Source organism: Chroicocephalus ridibundus, chromosome 1 (assembly GCF_963924245.1).
Source record: "Chroicocephalus ridibundus chromosome 1, bChrRid1.1, whole genome shotgun sequence".
NCBI lineage: Eukaryota > Metazoa > Chordata > Aves > Charadriiformes > Laridae > Chroicocephalus > Chroicocephalus ridibundus.
This window is the reverse complement of record NC_086284.1, coordinates 130,698,355-130,720,372: the sequence shown is the minus strand read 5'-3', so window position 1 is coordinate 130,720,372 and position 22,018 is coordinate 130,698,355. Positions and strand designations below refer to the sequence as shown.

The following is a 22,018-nucleotide window of genomic DNA, read 5'->3' as shown; positions in this document are numbered from 1 at the left end:
TCTCTGTTGTATAGATATGGAAGCAGTTTCCACTGCAGGCAGCTCTTTAAAATGGAGAGTGCATCTCTTCAGTGTGTTGTAGTTTAGTGGCCTTTGTTTCTGCTGTTCTGAAGATACTTGCAAGATTGTTCACACATGCAAGCACTTTTAAAATATGTGGTTGGTGAGATAAGTTTGAGTGTACTCAAAAGAATGGCTTCATTCACCATCCCCAAATCTATAGCTAGCTGGCGTCTGAATCATAATTTCCAAGTCAGTGCTGAGATGGAAAAAGACAGGAGTCATTTGTTTAACAGTGGAAGAGAGAGAGAGAGAGGGAGAACTATCATGTGTGGGTTGCTTTTGAGCATCTCTGCCCTTCTGCAGTGCACTCTTGTGGATGAATACATGAGGACTTCTCTCTATAGCACTTTGCTGTCACAATAAAGTTGCAGCAGATTAGGGCATGGTCCCTTCCAACTTTGTAAGCAGTTCTTTTTTGTTGGTGTTTATGCTGTTCAGAGCACTGTTCTGTCTGTGTCTTCAAGCCAAATTATTATAGCAGAGGAAAACAGTGTCTAAGATGAAACTTCAGGCTCTAGCTTATCCCTTTTGGCACTTTTCCAAAGCAATTGGCCACTTCCGGCTGAGGTGAAGTTGTGCAGAACCATGGTTGGTTGTATTATAGAGTAGCTTTGGATATTGACTTTAGGGTCCATATTTCTGCCTATATTATGAAATAATTTCTGCCAATATTATAGAATACTTGGCAAATACTTAAATCTGAGTATCCTCTCTGTGTGTGTATTCTTTGTATACATTTTACCATACTAATCGCTTTAACTCAAACGTTAAATTTTTCTGTGCTTATAGCAGGCAGTCCTGCCATCTTCACCACACGCTGGGACTGGGACACAAAGAGTCTGGTCTCTCTCATGAGCATGTTTTTCCACTCCCCAGAATCAGTTTCATGTCTTCATCCTGTCCTACTCCTGTTCTCCTGGTTCTTGTCTGTTTTTTAAGCAGATTGTTTTGCTTGTAATGCTTCCAAAGTGACTGCTCATATTGTAGATTCGAGGAAGAAAACCAAACAGTAAAATGGATAAATAGACAGCTCGTTCTGTCACTTCTAATTATAAATGATGACAAAAGAAAGCAAAAATTCTTTTGTCAGAAATCTTGTAAGTGGACTTGCATTTGAGTTAAAGCTGAAAATGCAAACTCTTCTTTCTGAGATTGCAGTCTGAACTTCTGTAGAGCTACAAAGGTACGGTGGAGATTAAACGTTTCTTTGGGCGCAGTTTCATAACTGGTATGAGTTCATCATGGAGCAGGGTCTGCCCTCCACCTCCCACCTGCATATTCCTGATGCCCCTCTTGTGCATTATTGTTCATATAGTAGCAAAAACTTCTCGAATAACACAAGCATTGGGAATTTGGGTCCCCTTTCTTAACTGGCTGACCATTCAGTCCTGACTGCAAGCCTTGGGACGAGGGAACAGGGCAGACCTGCGTGGTCCGGAGAAGGGCAGAACTGTCTTTTCCAGTGTGAACTGGAAGTGATTTGTGCCTGTTGTGAAACCGTGCCCTGACCTCTTTCTGAAGAGTACAGTTCTGTTTTTCACTTGGGGTGTAATGACTTTCCAAGCAAAGAGTGAAAACAGCTCTGCTGGAGACTAACATAAAAGAATAAAACCAGGTTTTTCTGGCAAGTTCATGTTTCCCAGCTCCTTTCGTAGGAGCAATGGTTTTTGACAGCGTAAATCTCTTATCTCCATCTAAAGCAGGAGAAAAGAAGCCAGGTTTGTTGTGTGTTAAATTAGCCTGCCTCTGCCCAATTGGTATGCAGTAAAGAAGGTACTGCTTAACAATAAATGAGTGAGCACTAATGTAACATTAAGACACGATTTGCATCAGTGCAAACTACGGAAATCAAATGCTAAGTTTAACGTGTCTTCTACAATGTATCATCTGTTTAGCTGTCCTATTGCAACACATCTGTCCAGGCTCTTCATAGCAGCTGTCCCATCAATGCTGAGAGCCCTTCCAGAGGTATATTTTTGGGAGTTCTCCCTAAGAAGAAGGAGAACTGTTTTGTTCTACTTAGCTTTGTTGCTTTCCTTTAGAGCTTGATAGAAGCAGAGCACATGCACTGGGTAATAAACGCAAGCTCGTTCTGTCTCTGCTGGGTCCTCAATGGAAGGAACCCAGTAACAAGTGTGTGGTCTCAACAAGAAGTAGCTTTGGAGACAGGTTCCTGGTCCTGTTCCCAGTTCTGTGTTGGCTCATTTGTAAGCCACTTAACCCTTCTGTCTTTATTTCATTTTACTCTATCTGAACAAGTGCCATCTGACAGATATTCTTGAGTAATAAGTTGTTTTACTATTTCTGAACCGCTTTTTAATAAAAACGTAGGGGGATTTAATCAGAGAAGAAAGTTGGGGGGCTTATATATATTTTAAAATAACTCCCAACACCAATGCCTCTTTGGTGGACTTTTGTTAACCTTCATTTGTATCGCATGAGTTCTGTGTGCTTCAAAATAGCCAAATGGCTGTTTCAGAAATCCCATTCTGATGGCAGAGCTTCAGCCACAGCTTTGGTTTTTCTTGTGTCAGGTGGAGCTCAGTACATACATTGCTGTCTTGCATGTGTCTCTTCCCTCTCCTTTTGTGTTTATGAATGTGTCATGTTTATCATAAGGCTTATTATTATATTAAACTCGCCTGACCAAAATACTGCTTTATGTTGTAAAGTCGTGGTAATTGTATTGTGCTATTGCATTTTTTTAAAAGTTGATTTGAGGGTCATGTCCTACATTTGATGACTTTGCTTGTAAACAGTACAAGCTTTTGGTTGAAGGGAGGAGCTTTCTCTCTTACCTAAAGTTCGTGTGCCATCAAAAATGTGCTTACAAACTGAAAGGAGATGTGCACAGACTGTCAGCCTGAATTGGTGGTGTGGGTGGTTCTTGGCAAAACGTATGAGTCTCTGAAGCTGGTGAGGAAATTTTTAACCGTGGTGTCACAAACTTGATGCGTTAGCAACAGATGTCATTTTCATAAGCCTCTGCTCTCTCAGGGAGCGCAGCATGCAAGCAGTATTCACAATCTGCATGCAAAACGCACAGTGGTTGATGGCATGAAGTCATGTCTTTTAATACACACTGGCTAGAAGAGCACCTTGATGTAACATTGTGAAGCTTTGGCTTTGGGGCTTAATTAGACCAAGACGACGGAGCTCCGTGTTGTGCATGGAAAGTCTGTTTGAAGAATGTCAATGAACTGAAAGTCAGAGCAACCATTCTGTTAAAACAATACTTAGCTCTTGCCCCATGTGGTTTTATATGAGAGCTGAATGCTGATGTGAGTGAAGTGAAATGGCAGAATCCTGTGCTTTCCATCCTTTTTCTTTTGTCTCTCCATGCGCGCAAAAAAAAAAAAATAAATCGGAAGGGGTGTGAACTCCACTACACTGGTAGGAACTATTTCAAATTAGTAAGATAAAATGTGACCGTTCTGCTAGCGCACAAAGACTTCATCTAAATTGAAGTCACTTGGGGACGAGAACTGCATAGTGCACCAGGGGCAGTTAGGCCTAGCAATCATTTTTGAAACGTTGAAGATGGTGGTAGTTCTGAAAAATGAAGGGGGAGTAACATTTAAAAAAAACCAAACAAACAACAACAACAAAAAAAAAACATCTATAGCAGTGTAACTTAAAAAGGAGAGGGGAGTGTGTCTAGCCTTGCTGTCTAGTTGTTACGGTCTGTCAGCATTTGAGCATCACCAACATGCCTGAACAAAGAAAGAACTTGCACTGGTCCCTCAGCTTTTTGGCGAGGTATAGATTTATTGGGACCTGAGGGGTAGGGGGAAAAAAACCAAAAGCACCAAAAGCTGTGGTTTTGGATGAGTCAGCATTTCCATTTGACATGATCATTCAGAGACTTGTAACTCATCCGAAAAATAAAAAACCCAAACAAACAAAAAAAACCAGCGACCTGGGTCTCAGCCCAAAATTCATTTGCTTTGCAGAAACAAGAGGTTTTGAGTTATGCAAGTGCAAATTTTCCTTGAAGAATATTGTATGTAAAGCCTTTTTTTTTGCATTTGTTTATCTCCAAAACAGGTTCATTTTTTAAAATGAAAACTTGAGCCTTCGGTCCCTCCTGTGGACAAATAGCCTTACACAAGGTCTTGTTTCATTTTAGAAAAATGAATTGCTGCGCCGGTGGGGTAGTATTTGATTGCTTTAAAAGTTCCTGTCAGTGTTTTATTTTTGTTTTCGTTTGTGGACTTGCTGTGCCTTTTGCCCGGCCATATTTAGTCTGCATACTAAATGTTAGTCCGCCCAAACACTTTACTTTGTGCACTTAGCTTTTTTCCTTCTTTTTTTTTTTTCCTTTCTCCTTTTTTCTTTCTTTTTCAATTTTTTTTTTCTTTTGCTTTCACCCAGATGTATATTAGACCAAGACAGACTTTGCTCCGATGGGCCGGATTTTAGTCCGTGCACTAAATTTTAGTCCGCAGACTAAAAAGAATCCGCGGATTATTTACTAGATCAATTCCCTCACTGAGAACTACAGAGACCTTAATCTCCTGCTGAGCCGTACGTGCGAGGGGCTTCACGGCTCACGAATCCTGCTGTCTGTCTGTCCTCCCTCCCGCCCCTTCCCACCACGGAGCGCCGGGGCCAGCATGGCCTTGGCGTTGGCGCCCCGTGGCATGGAAGTGCTGGCGTTCCCATTGCCGCTGGCGGCAGCCGCTCGTGTAGTTCTCGGTGGGCGAATTGGGCAGCTTTCCCGGTGGAACTGTGTTGAATGGGAAGAGCTAAAAGACCGCAGGGGTTTTCACTTTTATTTCTTAGGGCGTTACTCAAAAGGGAGGCGGGAGGGGACAAATTGAGGGGGGAAAAAAATTTCTTAAGTAATGGGTGCGACGGGTATGAGGGGGAATAAACCCGCAATAGAGAGAAATTCAGTCCATACCCGCACTCCTGAGGTGGTACGTCCAGTTCCTGAAGAATCCTAAAGAGATAACGCCAGCAAACAAAATCCAGTGGCGGGGGAAGTCAATCCAAAATGGACAATAATCCGCGGCGGCCTGAGGCACTCATAGTTCACACAAATTAAAAGCATCCAAATTCAAAGTGCAGATCTCGGATTTTTACTTTCTCTTCAGCACAAATTATAAATTGCTAGGGGTTTGGGTTTTTTGGAGGAAAAAAAAAACAACAAACAAACAAAAAACCAAACCAAAACAACCCAAAAGTTTACATTGTATCTCTGGGACAGATTTACAAGTGGGATGCACCTTTGGGGACAAACTGATCTGGCCCCGTTGTCTGTGGACATTTATATCCAGGGCCAAGGACTAAAAATTCTTTATGATGGGAATTTCAATTACCCTTTTAGTTCGAGTTAGAGTTTTGATTTCAATTTTTTTTTTATTTTTTTAGTAAATGCACTGGCATTGGAACATAAATTTAATATAGAAATGTTTCTATACTATGCCTCACCATTGCACAATCGATTTTTTTGGCATACACTGTGGTGAAGTTGGACTTGCTGCTATGGAGACTGATGTTTAAAGTTTCTAATTGTATAAACATTTTATATGTCCCCCACACCATGGATTTCTTATAATATTGGCTATATTTTTCCTTGCTGGACTATTCTCTTTTGGATTGACTCCCCCTGTTTGGATTATTTCACTGCATTATCATCTTTAGGACTCGTCAGGAACAGGACATTTCACCTCAGGAGTACGGGTATGTACTTAAACATTTTTTCAAATTACTAGGTCTAGCCGTGAAAAAAAGGAGAGAAATGGTAGAGGGGGAATATTTGAGTTCAAAACACATCCTTGAGGCAGCAGTCAGGCGAGTATTGTAACAGAAGATGATAAGAGATGAGATGGGCACAGACCTGTAATTCACTTCATGTGTTAGTTACTACTTGTTGCTTGGGGAGGCCATGTGAGGCCTTCTAATTGATTTTTTTTTTTTTTTTTTTATTTTTTCCCTCCCTGGTTTGAAGCAGTTAGGACAGACTTGGGAACTGCCTACCCCAAGTAACTAATTTCTGATCCAAAGGCAGGCTGAGCAGTTCTCAACAAGGTTTAGGAAATAGATACTAGGGTTTCACTGACTGGAAAATGGGGAGTTTAAGACTGGACAGTAAGAGTTCTCCTTTTACAGGTGACAGATTTGTGACTGTCTGCCTACTAATTCGCTCAAGATAAGGGCTTGTTGTCTTTGCCTTAAGGAAAAAAAAAATTTTTTATTTTTTTTTTTTTTAAATCTGTGTAGTAGCTGATACGCGAGCTGTCCTGAGGGAAAAACACAGCTAAGAGTGAAGTACTTCAGTTTCAAGCTGTGGTAGAAGCCTGTTAAAAAGTCAGTGCAAAGGTAGATGAAGGAGACCTGAGTAGTTTTACCTCATTTTAAATACCAAGCGACTTCACTTCTGTGGATTTACCTCAAGACATACTCATTTGTGCTACTTACCATGAGGTTAAAAAAAAAAAAGTTTGGTTTTTTGGGGGTTGGTTTTTTTTTTTTTAATTAATTGCAGACAGTCTTAGATATTGTTCTGGTCAGGCTGTGACTTGAGTGATACTTGCATCCGCTGTGCCCTGTAATCAGCAATCTGAGCTCTGCAGAGGCAGCAGGCACGGAGCAGCTTCTGCTGCCCCTCCATGTGACCGTACGTTCACGGCACATTGGTCAGCAGAGGTTCTCTGCCAGCAGTGTTAAGCTAAAGCCTTTCTTTTTGTCATTATAGCAAATGCAAAAACCTTTTTGGTTTGTTTTGCAATAACCTGGTATTAGAAATAAATTCTGCTCTTTCGGTACCTGTCTCTTTGACTCCCTGAATCAGGATTCCCTGCCACTCAAGTTAGTACAGCATGTACGGCACCAAACCCGGGTGCTCCTGAGCCAGCTGGGCACCAAGGGGATAAAATTTCAGTCCCAGGAGAACTTAGCGTTTGTGTTTGATTCTTATTCAAGAGAGCATATATGTCTTTGGTTTAGAATTAAGGAATGCCTGTGCAAGTTCCTCATCTGCGATTAATTAGCATGTCATGCACTGGGTTTTTGGGGGGTTTTTTTGCTCCTTGGTGCTGTGTGGCTTGGGTTCACCTGCACTAGTGCAAAAGCATTTTGGGTTAGCTCAATTTTTACTAAAAATGCTGGCATCAGAACTTAACACTTGCACCCACCCCGCTCCCTTTTCCCCAGCCTGTGTATCACCCGCAACATAGCGAGAGACAAGTGCTTGAGGAGGCCATCCAGGTCACATACATGAGTAGCTCATATTTTGCTTTTGACGTAATGAGAAAAGAGGATGGGGGTGTGATTAGTGGTGGGTAGAACCGTTGTTAGATGTTTAAAACAAAGCTGCAGTGAAGAACTTCTTTTTGTAATCACTCAAGGTAAAAATCTGTTAGGGTAAATTATTTGGTTCTCTTGACACAATTTTCAGCTGTCCTTACCAAATGTGCAGGAATTATCCCTGTAAACTTATGGGAATGACTTGCCAGAATAAGGTCACGGAAGGAGTAACTTGCAAATCAGAGCTAGACGTTTCCTGCACCCCACCCGTGCTTTCCTTGTTGTTCTCCAAAGTTGAACAGCAGCCTCCATAGCAACAATCTGACCTGCCTGCCTGCAAAAGTCCATGTTAGTAAGACTTCATTCAATAGCCATTAAAAAAAAAAAAAAGAAAAAAAAAGAACGAACCCAACCTAAAACCGTAGTGGGGCCTTATTCAATTTTTACATTCAGTGAATCCTGCTCATTTGAACCCTCTTCCCCACCTTCACCCCATATGCATGGCTGGTAGCACCTGTGTGTGTTTGTCATGATTTTTGAATGAGTTTCCCCTTCATTCTTGAAGTTGTTTTTCTGAGTGCGCTCTCATGAAGTCTCTTGCTGGCATTGCACCCTCACTCTAGTGCAAGACGTTGCAATTAACCCTTTCTCAACCCCAGGAACTGGATTTTCCCATGCTTACTGGAGGACTTTGATTAGCACAAACCACAAGTTTGTTCCAGCTTGTTGGGCAACGAGAGGTTTAATTGCTCTGACTTGCTTCTGGTCAGCAAAGAAAAGAAACATACCCAGACAACCTGTTTCTCCTTGCTTGTTTTGTTTGCTTTTTTTTAGGTCTTCCGGCCCCGCACTCCACCAGAAGCAATTGCGCTATGTAGCCGTCTGTTGGAGTACACCCCTACTGCCCGCCTGACTCCCCTGGAGGCCTGTGCGCACTCTTTCTTCGATGAACTACGGGACCCAAATGTCAAGTTACCAAATGGGCGAGAGAAACCTGCACTCTTCAATTTCACCACTCAAGGTAGCCTGTGAGCGTTGAAGGATCCCTTCTTTCGGAAGAAGCGCTGGGATAAGTGTTGGCTTTAACACAGATCTCACTCCCTCAAAAGTAAAAAAATCTCTGAGCCAGGACTAAGGTTATGGAGTGATTGTGTAACGAGCTGTCCGTTTCAAAAAGAAAGGAAAGGGACTTGGAGAAATGGGTTACAGGATTTTCAGGTGCCTGGTGCCTTCGATTCAAATTTAGTGCAGGGGACCAAGAGTTGTTACTGGATTGCATTAAGAAGGCTAACGTTTGCAGTTCAATGTCTGCAACCTAGCTGATGATTTTGTGTGAAATAATCACAGTCAGTGGACCATGAGAGATGAGGTTATCGTTTTGGAGATGATCCTGCTCCTTCATACCTGAAACGCCGTAGCAAGGAGTAATGCATGTTAAGTTTGGCAGGGAGGTTTGTAGTGTTGCTGCACAGTTTGGTTCTGGATGTGAGATAAATACAGAGGCTGTAGTGTCCAGATTTTGTGCTGTACAGTTCATCTGGTATTACATTGACTCAGTCTTTAGAAACTGTAAAAATGATGGACAACTAACTTTTTTTATTTGAAGCTAGACTGGTATCAAATTTTAAAACCATTCATATATTATTTTTTTTTCCCCACAGAAATCGGAAATGTAAAACTGATATCCCCCCTAGAACAGTTTTGCTTGCCAAGACAGAGAATGTGAGAAGTATGGCATACAAATATGCTAGTAATTAATTTTGCAGCACTTTTTTTTTTTTAAAGTGATTAGCTGCCAATTCTCACCCTTTGAGCAAGAATAGATCTGTGTGCATTTTCTGTTGAAATTTACAACACCTTTTGGCTCAGTTAGCAACAATATAATTTTTCAAACTCTTTAGTGCATGCAATGCCCATCTAGTAAAACATGAAACAGAGTCCTCTCCTTGAACGTGTAGGCAAAAAGCTTTGTGTCTATACAAAGCAATAATTTTAAGCTGCCTGGAAGTAAACTTTTAACTTGCTTTGAGTGGCTCCCTTGCAGAAGGGAAATACATTGAGTGTACTAAGACATTTCTGAAGCATGAATACCTTAAACCGCTCAAGAAAATAGCTTGTGCTTCCAGGTCACTGACCTCTGTGCTGATTCCCTCATCTGTCGTTATAAATTTAGTAGTTATGTCACAGGTCCTTCCTTGTTGCAGTATTCACTAATTGTCTTTTTTTTCATACTCTAAGGCCATGGTCAGTAGCTAAGATAGTTTTGATCCCAGTATCTTAATACAGCTTCACTCATGTTCTTTTTTAATTTCTTATTAATTGTTTCTTAATTATGTGCCTATCTACTACATGAAAACAAGGATTTTAAAAGGGTTGCAAAGCTCTATAGTAAGAATTTTTTTAAAATTCTTGGGGAAAAAAACCGAATGTCTGTATTGAGAATGTTTCCCTGGTTTTCCCCCGAGGCAGTGTGGGAGCTGCTGGGTATGCTACCCTGTGCTACCCTAATGCTCAGGCAAATTTAAAGCTCCTTTTTTGCCTTCTTAAGGAGCTGATGTGCTCTCCCCTTACACAGTGACTCACGGGACTGGTGAGAGAAATCGGTTCTAGGGGAGCAATTCCCTTAAAATTCAAAAAAGCAGGTTTCTGTCATCGGCAGGTGCCAGTTTTACCATCTAAAAAGAGAATGCAGGACAGAGGCTGGTCATTAACACATTTACAAATAAGCTCTGTTGCAGGTGATCAGCCAAACTGAAAAAAAAAAAAAATAACCAGAGTTTTAAAAAAATAAGTAAATACATTGCTTAGCACAGTGATTTTAAGGCCTTTGTAATTATAAAAGTGCAGCAGTGAGGCTTGTGTAGTAGCAGTCCTGCTTACGACCTCAAGATACACAAGTTTTTGCTCCTCCTGTGACCACTGTGCAGTCCTCTCTTGTTAGCCAGACTGTGTAAGATCCCGTCAAATTGGCTAGTCCAGAGCCGAAATCCCAACTGGGAAATAGATCAGATCATTGGAAATGAGATGATGACTCATGTTAAGTCATCTGTGGTAATTTAAAAAGTAATGAAAGGCTGCCTTTTGTTTTGAACAGCATTTGTTTTCAACACACAATATTAAGTTTTAGAAGTGTTTTATTTGGCTATATCCAGTTGCCTGAAACCCATGAAGTAGGAGGTAGCTGCAGAAGGCTCAAAGGCAAAGCTCTTAGAAATAACAACATAAATCTGGTTATTAATGCATTGGATTGAATTTCAGAAAGAACCTAAGCCCTAAGCGTCATACCAAGTCTGCTGATCTGGTCACTGATGCTGCTCAGATAGTCTAGGGAAAAAAAAGCAGTGAGAGTATATGGAAGATAAAGAACATGGTGAAGATAAAGATTATGATCTTTGGCTGCCAGCAGTAGTTGTGGGTCTCATAGGTGCTTACATTATCGTAGCAATGAGATCTGTCAAAGAGAGCTTTATCTGCTCATTCTTAATGTCTTGCTTGTAAGTTTCTCTAAGTATTTAAACAAATGTTGTATGCTAATTGGGGTTTGAAAAAATGAGTTTGGCCAAGGAGATGTCTCCACTGGCCACAGTTCAGTGGTTGTTAGACCTGCGAGACAGAAACCACAGAAAGCAATTTTTCTCCTAGACCCTGAATTTTCAAACAATCTGTGAAAGGACTGCCATTTCCTAAACTTCCTGTAACATGACGGTGATTGTGCTGGGTCACAAATGTTACTGTCACTCCATGTTGGCCATTAAAAACTGTAAAATTCTTCTGTGACTCTGCACTTAGGAATGGTTATTGTGCTTCTCGATGACAAATTACTTTTTTGCTAAAGCATGGTGGGGTTCATGTTTTGTTTTTTAAATGAGCCTGGCTTGTGACCTTTAAAAAAAGATATTTTTTTATATATATATATATTATGTATAGTATTATTTTTTATAATTTTTTTTCTTAGAGATAGCTATATATATATATGTAAAATCCCTTCATTTCTAACCAAACTGTTTCAATGTCACCAGCAGTCTTTTGTGTGACCATTTGAATGCCATCTAGTTGTTTGGGTTTTTTTAGATAGAGTATTTCTGGTCAGGGCATGTGGAGAGGAGAAGGGGAAACAGTGAAATTTGTGGTGCTTCCAGCACTCTTCTTGGTTGAGGAGAAACTGCTGGAATAACTTGTGTTACATGGAAAGTTTGTTGTTTTGACAAAGAAAACGTCATAGAAGACTGATTTTTCCAGGGCATTCTGTGAGTGTTGGTATGTCAAAACTGAGGATACTGAAGAAGAGCACTGCACTGTTTCACAACACCAAGTGTATTCTTGTGTTTGGGGAATGAAGATGATCTGGTGTTCTCATAAAACTGGGCACTTTCATTCCTGCTCCTTACTGGAGATGTAAACTGACTGCAAATGGCATGGTTTGATCAGGAGAAAGCTAAAGGTGTTTCCCCAGCTGATGTGAATGGGAGTTGGGTCTCATAAATAAACTGGGATAGCTGCTCTGTTCACATCATGGTATTGAAAACTTTGACTGGATTGCCTTGATGACAATACCTTCTTGTAGCAGTATTGGTTGTAATTAACACAACCTTGAATTGCAAGTTTAATTTAGATAAGCAGGCTACAGTTCAACAGCTTGTCCGAATACTGTATTGAAAATCACTGAGAACAGAGGTTCTCAGTACTTTGTAGACTGCAGATACCACAGATCAAGCTTTTTCCTCAGTATTGACATGTCTCATCCTTACAGACAGGATAGCTGCAAAAATACGGTAGAACAAAAATGCAAACAAGTTCTCAAGCAAAGCTGTTGTAAAACTTCAGCCAAAAGAGTTCAATTTGGTTATTTCTTGCCTGAATTGACCTGCTCCTCTAAGTGAAGCGTCAAGACAATTCAGAGCATGCTGAATTTAAGAAACTTCATACCAAGAAAGATAATGTGAGAAGATGGGAACAAGATCAGTCTTGTTGTGCAAGTTCTTTAAGGTAGCTTCAGAGAAATGGTTGCACTTGCCTCTAAAAAACCAAAACCCAGTATAATTGGTACTGTGAAAAGAGGTGTTCTGACAGCATTAGATGAATGTATGGGAGGAATGAGAATGGGGTCGTGGTGCTGCTACGACAGTGTCACATTCTGTGGGATCAGCTGGTTCTTTGGCTACAGCAATGTATGGCTGCATCCTTGAGGCACCGCTTAGCACCAGAAGGTGACAAATGTCGTTTGGTTTCCTTGAGGTTTTAGCTCTGCTTTTGTTCGGGTCATAACCCTGTGTTGCTGCCAGTGATGAGCAGAAAATAATGTGGGGATGATAGAAACTTTCAAAAGAGCAAGGTAAACGTCAGATTCCCAGTAATAACAGATATGAGAAATAGCATTGGAAAAATTACTGAAGAAGCAACATTTTCAGCACAGAGTAGCCAATACCCAAGCTAGTATTAAAGTATAGGTTTATCACTGGTGTTGAGCTTTGACACTTGAGGATTCATGTTTCTTCAGTTTATCTTCCCATTTAAAATGGAGACTTATGAATGCTGAATTATATTATGAATATATGAATTCTGAATTATTCCCACATGAATTTGAAGATTAGTATTTGCACAAATGCTGTGAGTATTGAGGCTTTCTAGAAGGACTAGCTAGGTCTGCTTAGACCCGCATGGAGCGTTACAGGATAGATTGGATGGATGTGTTGCAGGTAATGGGGCAGCTTCTGTTTGGTTCTAGACTGGAGCTTGTGTTCGTAAGTGCTGAAAGGCAGTCTCAAAATGTGTAGTAATAAGAGGCTTGTAAGCAGGTGAGAGTCTTCTGCATCTTTCCCTCCCAGCAGTAAAGAAACTTAATGTAGCTTAATGGAGGAAAAAAAAAATGCCAAGTAGATTACTGATCCCTTTAGGCCCTAAGTTTAAAACTTGCGTTAAAGAAAAGCAATAGGCTCTTCAAAATAAGCCCAAATAATTTACGACTGTGTACAAAACTACCTTACTGAACCCATGGCGTGATTTGGACTGGTTTCTGTACGGGAGGTCTTATGTAAAAAGCTCTCTATTCTCATTTTTCCTCCAGATGACCTCCTGGAGCACCAAAAGTCATCAGTCTCCTTCTGTGAGGTGACTGTTCACATCCTTTTCACCGGATGTTGCTTTCTCGAGAGAAAGTCAGTCACTCCTGTTTCTGAAACAAACAGGACCTGTCTTGTCTCGGCTCAGTCCCACCTTCTGTGAGGCACTAGATTTTCTTGATAGGGTGCCAGAAGACTGTCATTTGTTGGCAATGTATTGCCCTTAATCCTCCCACAGTTGTGGCTGTAAGGTGACTGTTTCTCATTCTGATACACGTCGAAGCTACATGAGATTTGGAGCCTAAAAGACATGACTGTTTTTTCCTTGGTTAATGTCTTCAGAAAGAATGGTTGCATCATTTTGTTGCCCATTTAAATTGCCCAGGAGACCAGTTCCCTTTGCCTTTCCCTGTGCTTTTAAAGGAGATGTCACCTCTTCTTGGCCTCGCTCAAGGAGATTGCTGTGAGAGATTGAGAGATTGGTCTTGGGCTCCTGGGTCCTTGAGAAAGTGATGCTTGAATGAGCCAAAGAAGTGAATCCCTGAAGCTCTTGGAGCAACTGTGGCAGCTGCTTGCTTGCTGAGCCAGTGCCCAAAGCAGCATCCCTGCTATCAGCCTTCTCCTTGAGACTGATTGCAAATGAGTTTGCAAAGGGAATCCTTCCAGTGCTCAGAAGGATACATCGTTATCAGGCCGTTGATAAGGAACAGGCATGGCTGGTTCTTTGCTAACTCTCCCAAGTTGCTGCCTTTCTCTAGGAGGTGATTCCTTTGGACCACTACTTGTAGTTTTGACAGTCTTGCTCTGGAGACTGCCTAGCCGAATATGGCTGTAGTTTCCTCTCGCTGGTTGGCAAAGAAGAAAATGTAACATGACCTTTGGCTGTAAGGGCATGTGTTTCACCCGAGGTTGCTGTTACGGGGGGTAAACCCAAGGAGCTGAGCCTGCATGCGGGGCTCTTTGTGGACGATGAGCTAACTCTGTTTGTTCCACCTCCCCTCCAGAACTGTCAAGTAACCCATCTCTGGCTTCGATCCTCATCCCTGCTCATGCCCGGAACCAAGCAGCTGCTTCAACCCCTACAAACGCTACAGCGGCCTCAGGTGAGAACATGCGCCTGCCTGCCTCCCTCCCCACCCTCGCTCCCCCTGCCCAGGCACCTTCCCTCCGCTGGGGTCCATGTGCCACCTTGGCCCTCAGGGTGAACGGGGAGGAAGGGTTGCTTGGTCATTACCTGAAACTTGTTGGTTTCAGGTCATTTGGGTGGTCGTCTGGGTGCTAGCTGCGGTCACCAATCCAAATCCTCACCCAGGGCACTTAGACTCCACATTTGAATGTTTACTTTGTTGATCCCTCTTGCTCAGACTTCCTCTATTAAAAAAGTCATTGCCTCCTCTGGTTTTTAGCAGGCCTTTTTTTGCAGAGATTGCTTTGCACCTAATTTCTGAGCTCTCAGAAAGTCTGAAATTAAAGCTGACTTGGGAGCATGAGTTTGTGATGCCTAGGAAGAGAAGAAACAGCTAGCGTCAGTACGCATGGCCTCCGTGGAACGTGGCTGGAGAGGATTTTTCCCCAAAGGCAGTAGCACTTAAAAGTCTGGTTGGGGAGTTCAGACAGTGTGCTCACTGCCTCATCTAAGTAGTTGCAGTTGCTTCGTACTGAGTTCGCTTGTTGTCATCTTCAGGCACGAGGCAGATGCTTTTGGGTTTTGGCCAGCACTGAGTGCATTTCTTTTTTTGCCTCTCTCGCGCTCTCTCAAGCTTCTGTCAGAAACCTTTTAAAAGCTTGCTGTTGGCCCGTAGCCACTCCATATTGTATTCTGTTTCCAGTGAAAGCTTAAAAGCTGGGTAATATCAGTTGGGCGACTCCCAGAGAAAATCCTAGGCGTGGCAGAGGTGATTCAGTACGTGGCACTCCTCCTCTGAGTCAGCCCTGAGTCAGCACAGCGGCCAGCTGTGTCGGGGCTTGGGCAACCAAAGGCAGGCTGCAGAATGGGTGTGCTTCCATACATGTCCTGCGTGCACGTCAGTCCCATTTGACAAAGGGCTGTGACCCCCTTTTGAGGTGCAGGGCACTTGCTCAGTGTAATACAGCTGATAAGGAGAAGCCCTAATTAAAAAAGTATTCTTGAAACATGCAGGAAAGCGTTTGCAGGTCGATGTGCCTGACAGTTACCTGATATCAAATGCTCTTGGTCCAGCCAGTGCTGTACAGAAAACATTTTCATACTGCAGGACAGACAGATGTACCCAGGTTTGAAAGATGAGGCTTCTCTTGGAAAATGTAGTAGCAGTAGATAAAAGCTACAGCCTGTACAATTGAAGTGCTCTGAACTTAGGAGAAAACAAAATTGCTGTTTTCAAATTTAGTGTGTTTGTTTCATACACTTGGCAGTATGTTTTGCAAATAGTCATGTTCTCTGATTCCCTCTTATGTGCATCTGTTGCTCAACAATGAGTGAGGGAAAAAAGCAGATAAAGTAGTAAAAGCAATTGAAAAACTATAAAATACAAACATGGAAAATTATTTTAAGCCCTTCTGAAAAATAGTTTCACTTAATGGCCCTTTCATGCCTTTTAAGGAGTTCTCTTTGCCAAGATACAAGTCTTGAGGAATTAATGGGATTAAGAAATCTGTTTTCACCTAGCACTTTACAAGAGTTCATGCTGGGGGGGAAAGGAGGGGGAATGCATTACGCTGAGTCCTAAATGTGAAGTATACTAAAAGAAAAAACAAAACCAACCCACCTTACTGATGTCAACATTTTTAAACCTCCTGTTTGCAAGCACTGCACTGAGTTGGGATAGGACCTTGTATTCGTAGCTCAAAAACGAAAAAATCATCCTTGTAGCTTGAAAAGAAACTGTGAAATTAAGTTCAGTATTGGGCAACACGCAGCTTTGGGTTTCTGCAGCACAGCTGGCTTGTAGTTTCTTACTTAAATGGGGTTCTCACAGCAGGCAGGGGGAATGTCATCGGAGCTGTGATTTTTAGGATTAGGTCCTGTATGAGGTTATGTTAATCTGCTGTGCTTTGCATGCTGACGCTACGGTTAGCAAGAGATTTTCATAGAAGAGGTCCCTTCTTTCCCTGTGCCCCCTGCACATCCCAGATAAGTGAATTTCTAGTTCTTCGGTAACTGCTAAAGCTGCATGGGAGCAACTCTCCCACCTAACCCAGGGCACCCGATAGGCAGGGGGCTTTTCTGCAAAATGTTTGCTCATGTGACTAAGCTGTACAAGTCCGGAAATTACTTTTTTGACTCATGATGATGCTACAAAACGTGGGTCTCGAGGCAATTCACAGGGCAGAGCAAGATATATGTAACTGTAATCCATATTATTAGTGTGTAACTCCTGTCTCCCTCTAGCAAGCAGAACTGATACTGAGGTTCAAGTGTCCGCTGTTGTGTCCGGCGTAGTTGCCTGCTCTGTAAGCTTGAGGCACGGGTGCACATACATGGAAATGCGGTGAACTAACTCATCACTGCGGATAATCCAGCTGGGCTGCTCTTACCTGCTTGCAGACAGTTACTCCATTTTCATAGCTGTCATGTTGGTATGCAGCCATGTCAGAATCTCAGCTTTTTGACAAGGTGTAAAGCAGGGCTTTCTGTCATGCACCAAGGCAGGGTCATAGTTAGAGAATAACTAGAAAAATGGGATTTATTTTTTTTTTTGTCTGAAGTCTAGCAAAGTGGTGTTTGACAGGAGGCTTGGCAGTGGTATGGTGTTGAGAGTTGGAAAGATTGGCTTTTCAACATACCATGTTAACAATGCAGGTTTCGTCAAGCCAGGAATACTAGCCCTCGCGCTAACCAATGAGACAAATGTGCATTTTTTAAAAGTTATCCAAAATGAGTGATTCTTGTTCCTGATAGATTCACAGCAGTGATTTTAACAGCTCAATGCAACAGTAATCCTGGAATCATGATCTTAAATGCAGGGGAATTATTGTAGGTAGTTTTTGAGTGTTAAAAAAATGTGTTTGTAAATTTCCTCTTTTCTTGAGGCATCAAGCTGGACTCACTGTACCAGGGGAACCTGGCTTTGCAATGGCAGTGTGAAGCCTTGCTGCACCAGCATTAGTAAATTCACCTAAACATTTATGAGAAATTCTCTGTGACATTAGTGGCATGTCTAAAGCGAAGTGGAGGAAAAGGAAGATGGGAGTTACTGGCCCCTGCTTGAAATGGTGTGCGAGCTTTCTGTGAATTATGCTGGCCGTTGATTAAAAATGCCAGTGCAGCTTTATTCACGTGGATGCTGACTTGATCTAGCTGGAGGAGGAGGAGCATGCACACCCAGCTGAAAGCATATCTGCTTGTGTGACTACATGTATTTCTTCCTGGATCAGCCAGCAGCAGTAGTTACCTCTCTGTTAGTCAGCATTAAGATGGGAAGAGCATAATTGCCATCTGCAGGGGAGCTGTGCCAGCAGGGATGCTGGGGTCATCGTCTTCGGCATCCTGCTGTGTTGATCCCGTGTAATCCCAAATGCGATGGTGTGCCTGAACTTTCAGCAACGAAACAGATTAGAGCTGGTGTTACCTGCCAATGTGTGGCATTTGAAAAAGCCCACGGTGCTCCATAAAATAAGATTTAGTGCATGTACAGTATTCCGATTGAAGGAATTCTGGAAAACTTGAATTTCTTAACCAGGAGAAGAGGGGCAAGCAATTTGCTCAGGCTTCTGCAAGCTCAGCACAGGGACGAGTCCGTGACAGTTAGAGGAGTAAAACTGGCATGTTTCAGGCTCACCAGTTTTCCTCTGAGCCCTGGATTTCTACATCTGTAGGCAGGCACAATAAGAAAACCAGGCTTCTCTCCTCCTTCCACTTGTCTCCTCCGCTGTTCCTGTGAGGACTTCCAGGCTGGTGGTAGTTTAGTTTCTGTATCTTTGCAGATGAGCAGCACAGCCTCTCAGCATTACAAATCCAACCAACTAATGCTGTCATTAGTGCTAACGGGCTTCTCAGACTGAGTTGGCATCTCTGTCTTTCTCTGAACTGTAGCCCTGTCTTTCCTTTCCGGGAGGTTTCTAAGGGGTGTCGCGTACCCTCCAAGAAAGCCGAGGCATTCCTCAGAGGGAAAAGCTGAATTGGAGGAGGTGCTCTACATTGTTGAGAGATACTTTTGCCCTCTTTTTGGAAGAAGTTTCAGAAGCGGCTGACACTTAAGCCCTGATGTGGTTTCTTTGCCCACACAGGCAGAGGTGTCAGGTGGGTAGCTGAAGACAAAGAGGCCACCCTGACCTCAGGCCGCTGTCTGTGATGTGGTCATCTGTCCCAAACCAGAAGGCTGCACATCAGCTCCTGGCTTAGTTTCCCAGCAGGGCTTCCACAGTGGCACAGGCCACTGCTTTGCAAAGCAGATGTTTTGACTACATTGCTGAAGACTTAAGATTTTCTTCTCTTATGCCCAAGTACTGATTTCTCATGGTGAGGAGGAGTAATGATGTAAGTGAATGCCCAGATCCCCTCATGCTCCAGTTGTGCTCCTTTTCTGGCGCTTCAGCAAAGAGATGCTGGAACCAAGCCCCTTATTGTTCCCCAAATTTCTTGTCCATGCAAAGTCAAAGAACAAGGTGCAATGTCAAAATACTGCATTTTCTTGCAGGTTTGAAGCCAGTACAGCCTTAAGCAGGCTCTGCGCTCTCTCCCAGCCTGGGTACACTTCCGTAGATTGTTCTGAAAAGCCCCATGTAAAAGGTCTTGGGCTGCATCACCTGGTTTATTTTCTGACATGTGCCGCATATATTTCTTAGGAACTCACCCATTAGAGTGATGATAGAAAAGGAGCATATGTTACATATGTTACATGAAATAGCTCCATCCCCTCTTCTTTTTTCTTTATCTCTGCTCAGTAGCAATGTAATGATAACAGTTTCAGCCTCTGCTGTCTTCAGGAAAAGGAGATCAAAAGGCACATTTCATTTCAGCAAATGAAATACAAGGACTTTCTGTACACCTACAGAGGAATCCTCTGCCAACAGTACAGACTCCAGCTGGACTGCTTGCATCAGGGACGGCAGATGTTGCATTAGCTGGAGTTATCCGTACCTGAAAATTAATCTAAAACAGGCACAGTGAGAGTCACTTTTGATTTCTGTCGCCATTGCTGGTCTGCATGCATGTGGCATTTGGGTAATTCTCCACGTAGGAGGGCGTTTCTTGCATGCCAGGCTTGCTTTCCAAATAACATCGGTACTGTCATCATGCTGCCGTGGTGCTTTTACTGCATGAGCTTTTTTTTTTATCATGGTGACCCTTCCTTCGTGAGGAAGGGGTTGCGATTAATTTGGGGTGAGAGGAAAGGGAATGGGAGACTCCCCGAGCAGTAGTCTGGCATCCTCTGCCCACAGGAGGATTTCCCTTCCTTCCCACATGCTCCTCGCAGCATTTCCTTTTCAAATAAGCATCGTGCTCTCTTCCCACTTGTCTCTTGTATTCCTGGATGCTGCTGTTGTTTGATTTCCTATTTTTGTTGCTGCTGTCTGTGTAGGTTACTTAATTTGTCGCTCAGCGAGTGCTGCCCATCTCTAGGCTCTCATTCATTTCGTTGCCTTTGCTCATGGCTGCGCTTCTAACTGGGGTCAGGTCCATGTGGAGGAGAAGGGTTTCGTTAACAGGTGACTGTAGAGCATTGCCTGGCTGCGTTTCCTCGCGAACTCTCCTGTGCTGGAGAAGTGTTCCTGCACCCCCACTGCCCACCAGTTGTATTTTGTCACGTCTATTATTTATGCTAGTCATACTGTCCTTCAGTCAGAGGTCAGCAAATCTGTTCTTTCTTTTTATAAACCCTTTTCCCCATGTCTTTCGAATGCACTCTTTGCCCAGTCTGCCCTCTTCTGTATTGAGGTAATAACTGGGTTTTTTTCCCTGTTACAATATTGATAGCTTTGCAGTTAACCTTACTTAAGTGGGAGAAATGCACAACGGTCTTTTGTAGAAAATGTCACTTAATATCTTTTTCCCATCCTGTATTTATTGTGTTGAGTATTTTATGCGTTTAACCATTCATCCACTTTCCTTTTCATGACCGTCCTAATTAGATTCTTCATAGGATGGTTCCAGATGAAGTCGCTGCTTTTTTTCCCCTACCAACTCCTCTAATACTAAGAACAATTTTTTTTAGAGAAAACACCTGATGCATGTGGCCTACGAGATCACAGTTACAGTGTATTTCCTTTTGGTATTTCTTTACAAACTTTGTGTTTTCTTGGAATGTACTTTGACACGTGCCCACGATGCTGTGAGTGGTGTCCCTCCCAGAGAAGAGAAGGTGTTGGAGGCCATTTCCTGCAGAGACCCCATCCCCTGACAATGTCCTATGCTTGTGTAAACCTCGGTACTGGCTTCAGGCCTTGATGTTAATCTGCTTCAGCAGTTCAGGGGGCGGCAGATCCAACTTTGGTTGAGCAACACAGAATAAAGCAGCAGACTTGAAAGACGTTTTCTGAGGCAACAAGTGCATGAATTACACACGAACACACAAGCTGTTTCTGCCAGGGAAGCAGGCTCCTCGCATTCATTGTCTGCGCTCATTCGCACAATTAACAGACGCCTTTGTTACAAGCAGGCCAAACAATACAGGAACTTCAGCACCAACGTGGAACCTTGTGGTGGCCACGGGTACTTGATGCGTTAGCTTTGGCCATGCTGGTCTGCCTCCTCTTGCGATTGGAGCTACTGGGATGTAACGTGGGCAGCTTATCGCTGCCTTTGTCCTGCTGACAGGCCCATCTCCCCACCCTCTCCCCAGACCAAACCGTTCCGTCCACACCCCCTGAAGTCAGGAGAGCTTCCCGGCCGAACGGCACCTCAGTGGGAGTTGTGGGTTTCCCTGTGTGGGGAATGTCGTAGCTATTGTTCCAAATGTTGTCTGTATTTTGGAGGTAATACTGGTTGTTTTTTTTTCTCTTCCCTTCCTCTCGCCTCTCATTTGCAGATGTTAACGCAGGAGAACGAGTTCAGACCAATAGTGTAGCTACAGCATCAGCCTCCAACTCCACCTGAACCGGTACCAAGCAGCCAGCTGCACAGGAAAAATCACCAGTAATTTGAGTCTTGCTCAGCAACACTGGTCACATTTGGAAAGAAAATTAAAAAGAGGAAAAAAAAAAAAAAAAAACAACCAACAAACCAACCAACCTGTTCATTTTAGTGTTCAATTTTTTATTATTATTGTTGTTCTTATTTAACCTTGTAAAATATCTATAAATACAAACCAGTTTCATTGTATTCTCACTCTGCAGGGTGTCCGGGGCAGGGGACTAGGTGGGGGGAGGAGGGAAAGCGGAGCAATACAACACACCAATGTCTCTCCCCTCGACAATCTCTTCATGTTGGAAGTTTGCTGTTGTGTACTTCAGAACCAGGACTCTTGCCTCATGCCCCCTCCCACAACAGAAAGAAGGAAAAAAAAAAAAAAAAAACCCCGAAACAAAACAAAATAACCCCCAAACCTCATTCTCTGCTGAAGTTCTTTTTTTTAACCTCTTTTTTTATTTTCTTTTTAAGTGAAGTTTCGGACTTTTGATGTAGTGCACAGCTTGAATTTGGTCGGGAGCTTAGCAGGGGTCATTCAACAGAGCTCAGCGTTTCTTGTCAGCGAATCCATATCCTGGGTTGTCTGAAGAAC

The 22,018-nt window shown here is 42.8% G+C and overlaps 1 protein-coding gene across 2 annotated transcripts in view; it reads left to right on the top strand.

Moving 5' to 3' along the window:
* The window catches only part of GSK3B (glycogen synthase kinase 3 beta), a 153,474-nt gene extending 131,660 nt beyond the window's left edge, over positions 1-21,814 (top strand). The window contains exons 9-12 of one of the 2 annotated variants that reach the window (XM_063351972.1): positions 5,713-5,751; positions 8,152-8,338; positions 14,381-14,479; positions 21,326-21,814. In XM_063351972.1, coding sequence (XP_063208042.1) covers positions 5,713-5,751; positions 8,152-8,338; positions 14,381-14,479; positions 21,326-21,393 — 393 coding nt within the window. In that variant the 3' untranslated portion in view covers positions 21,394-21,814. The remainder of the gene's footprint in view (positions 1-5,712; positions 5,752-8,151; positions 8,339-14,380; positions 14,480-21,325) is intronic. The other variant, XM_063351982.1, reaches the window with a different exon arrangement.
* Positions 21,815-22,018: the final 204 nt, after the last annotated feature.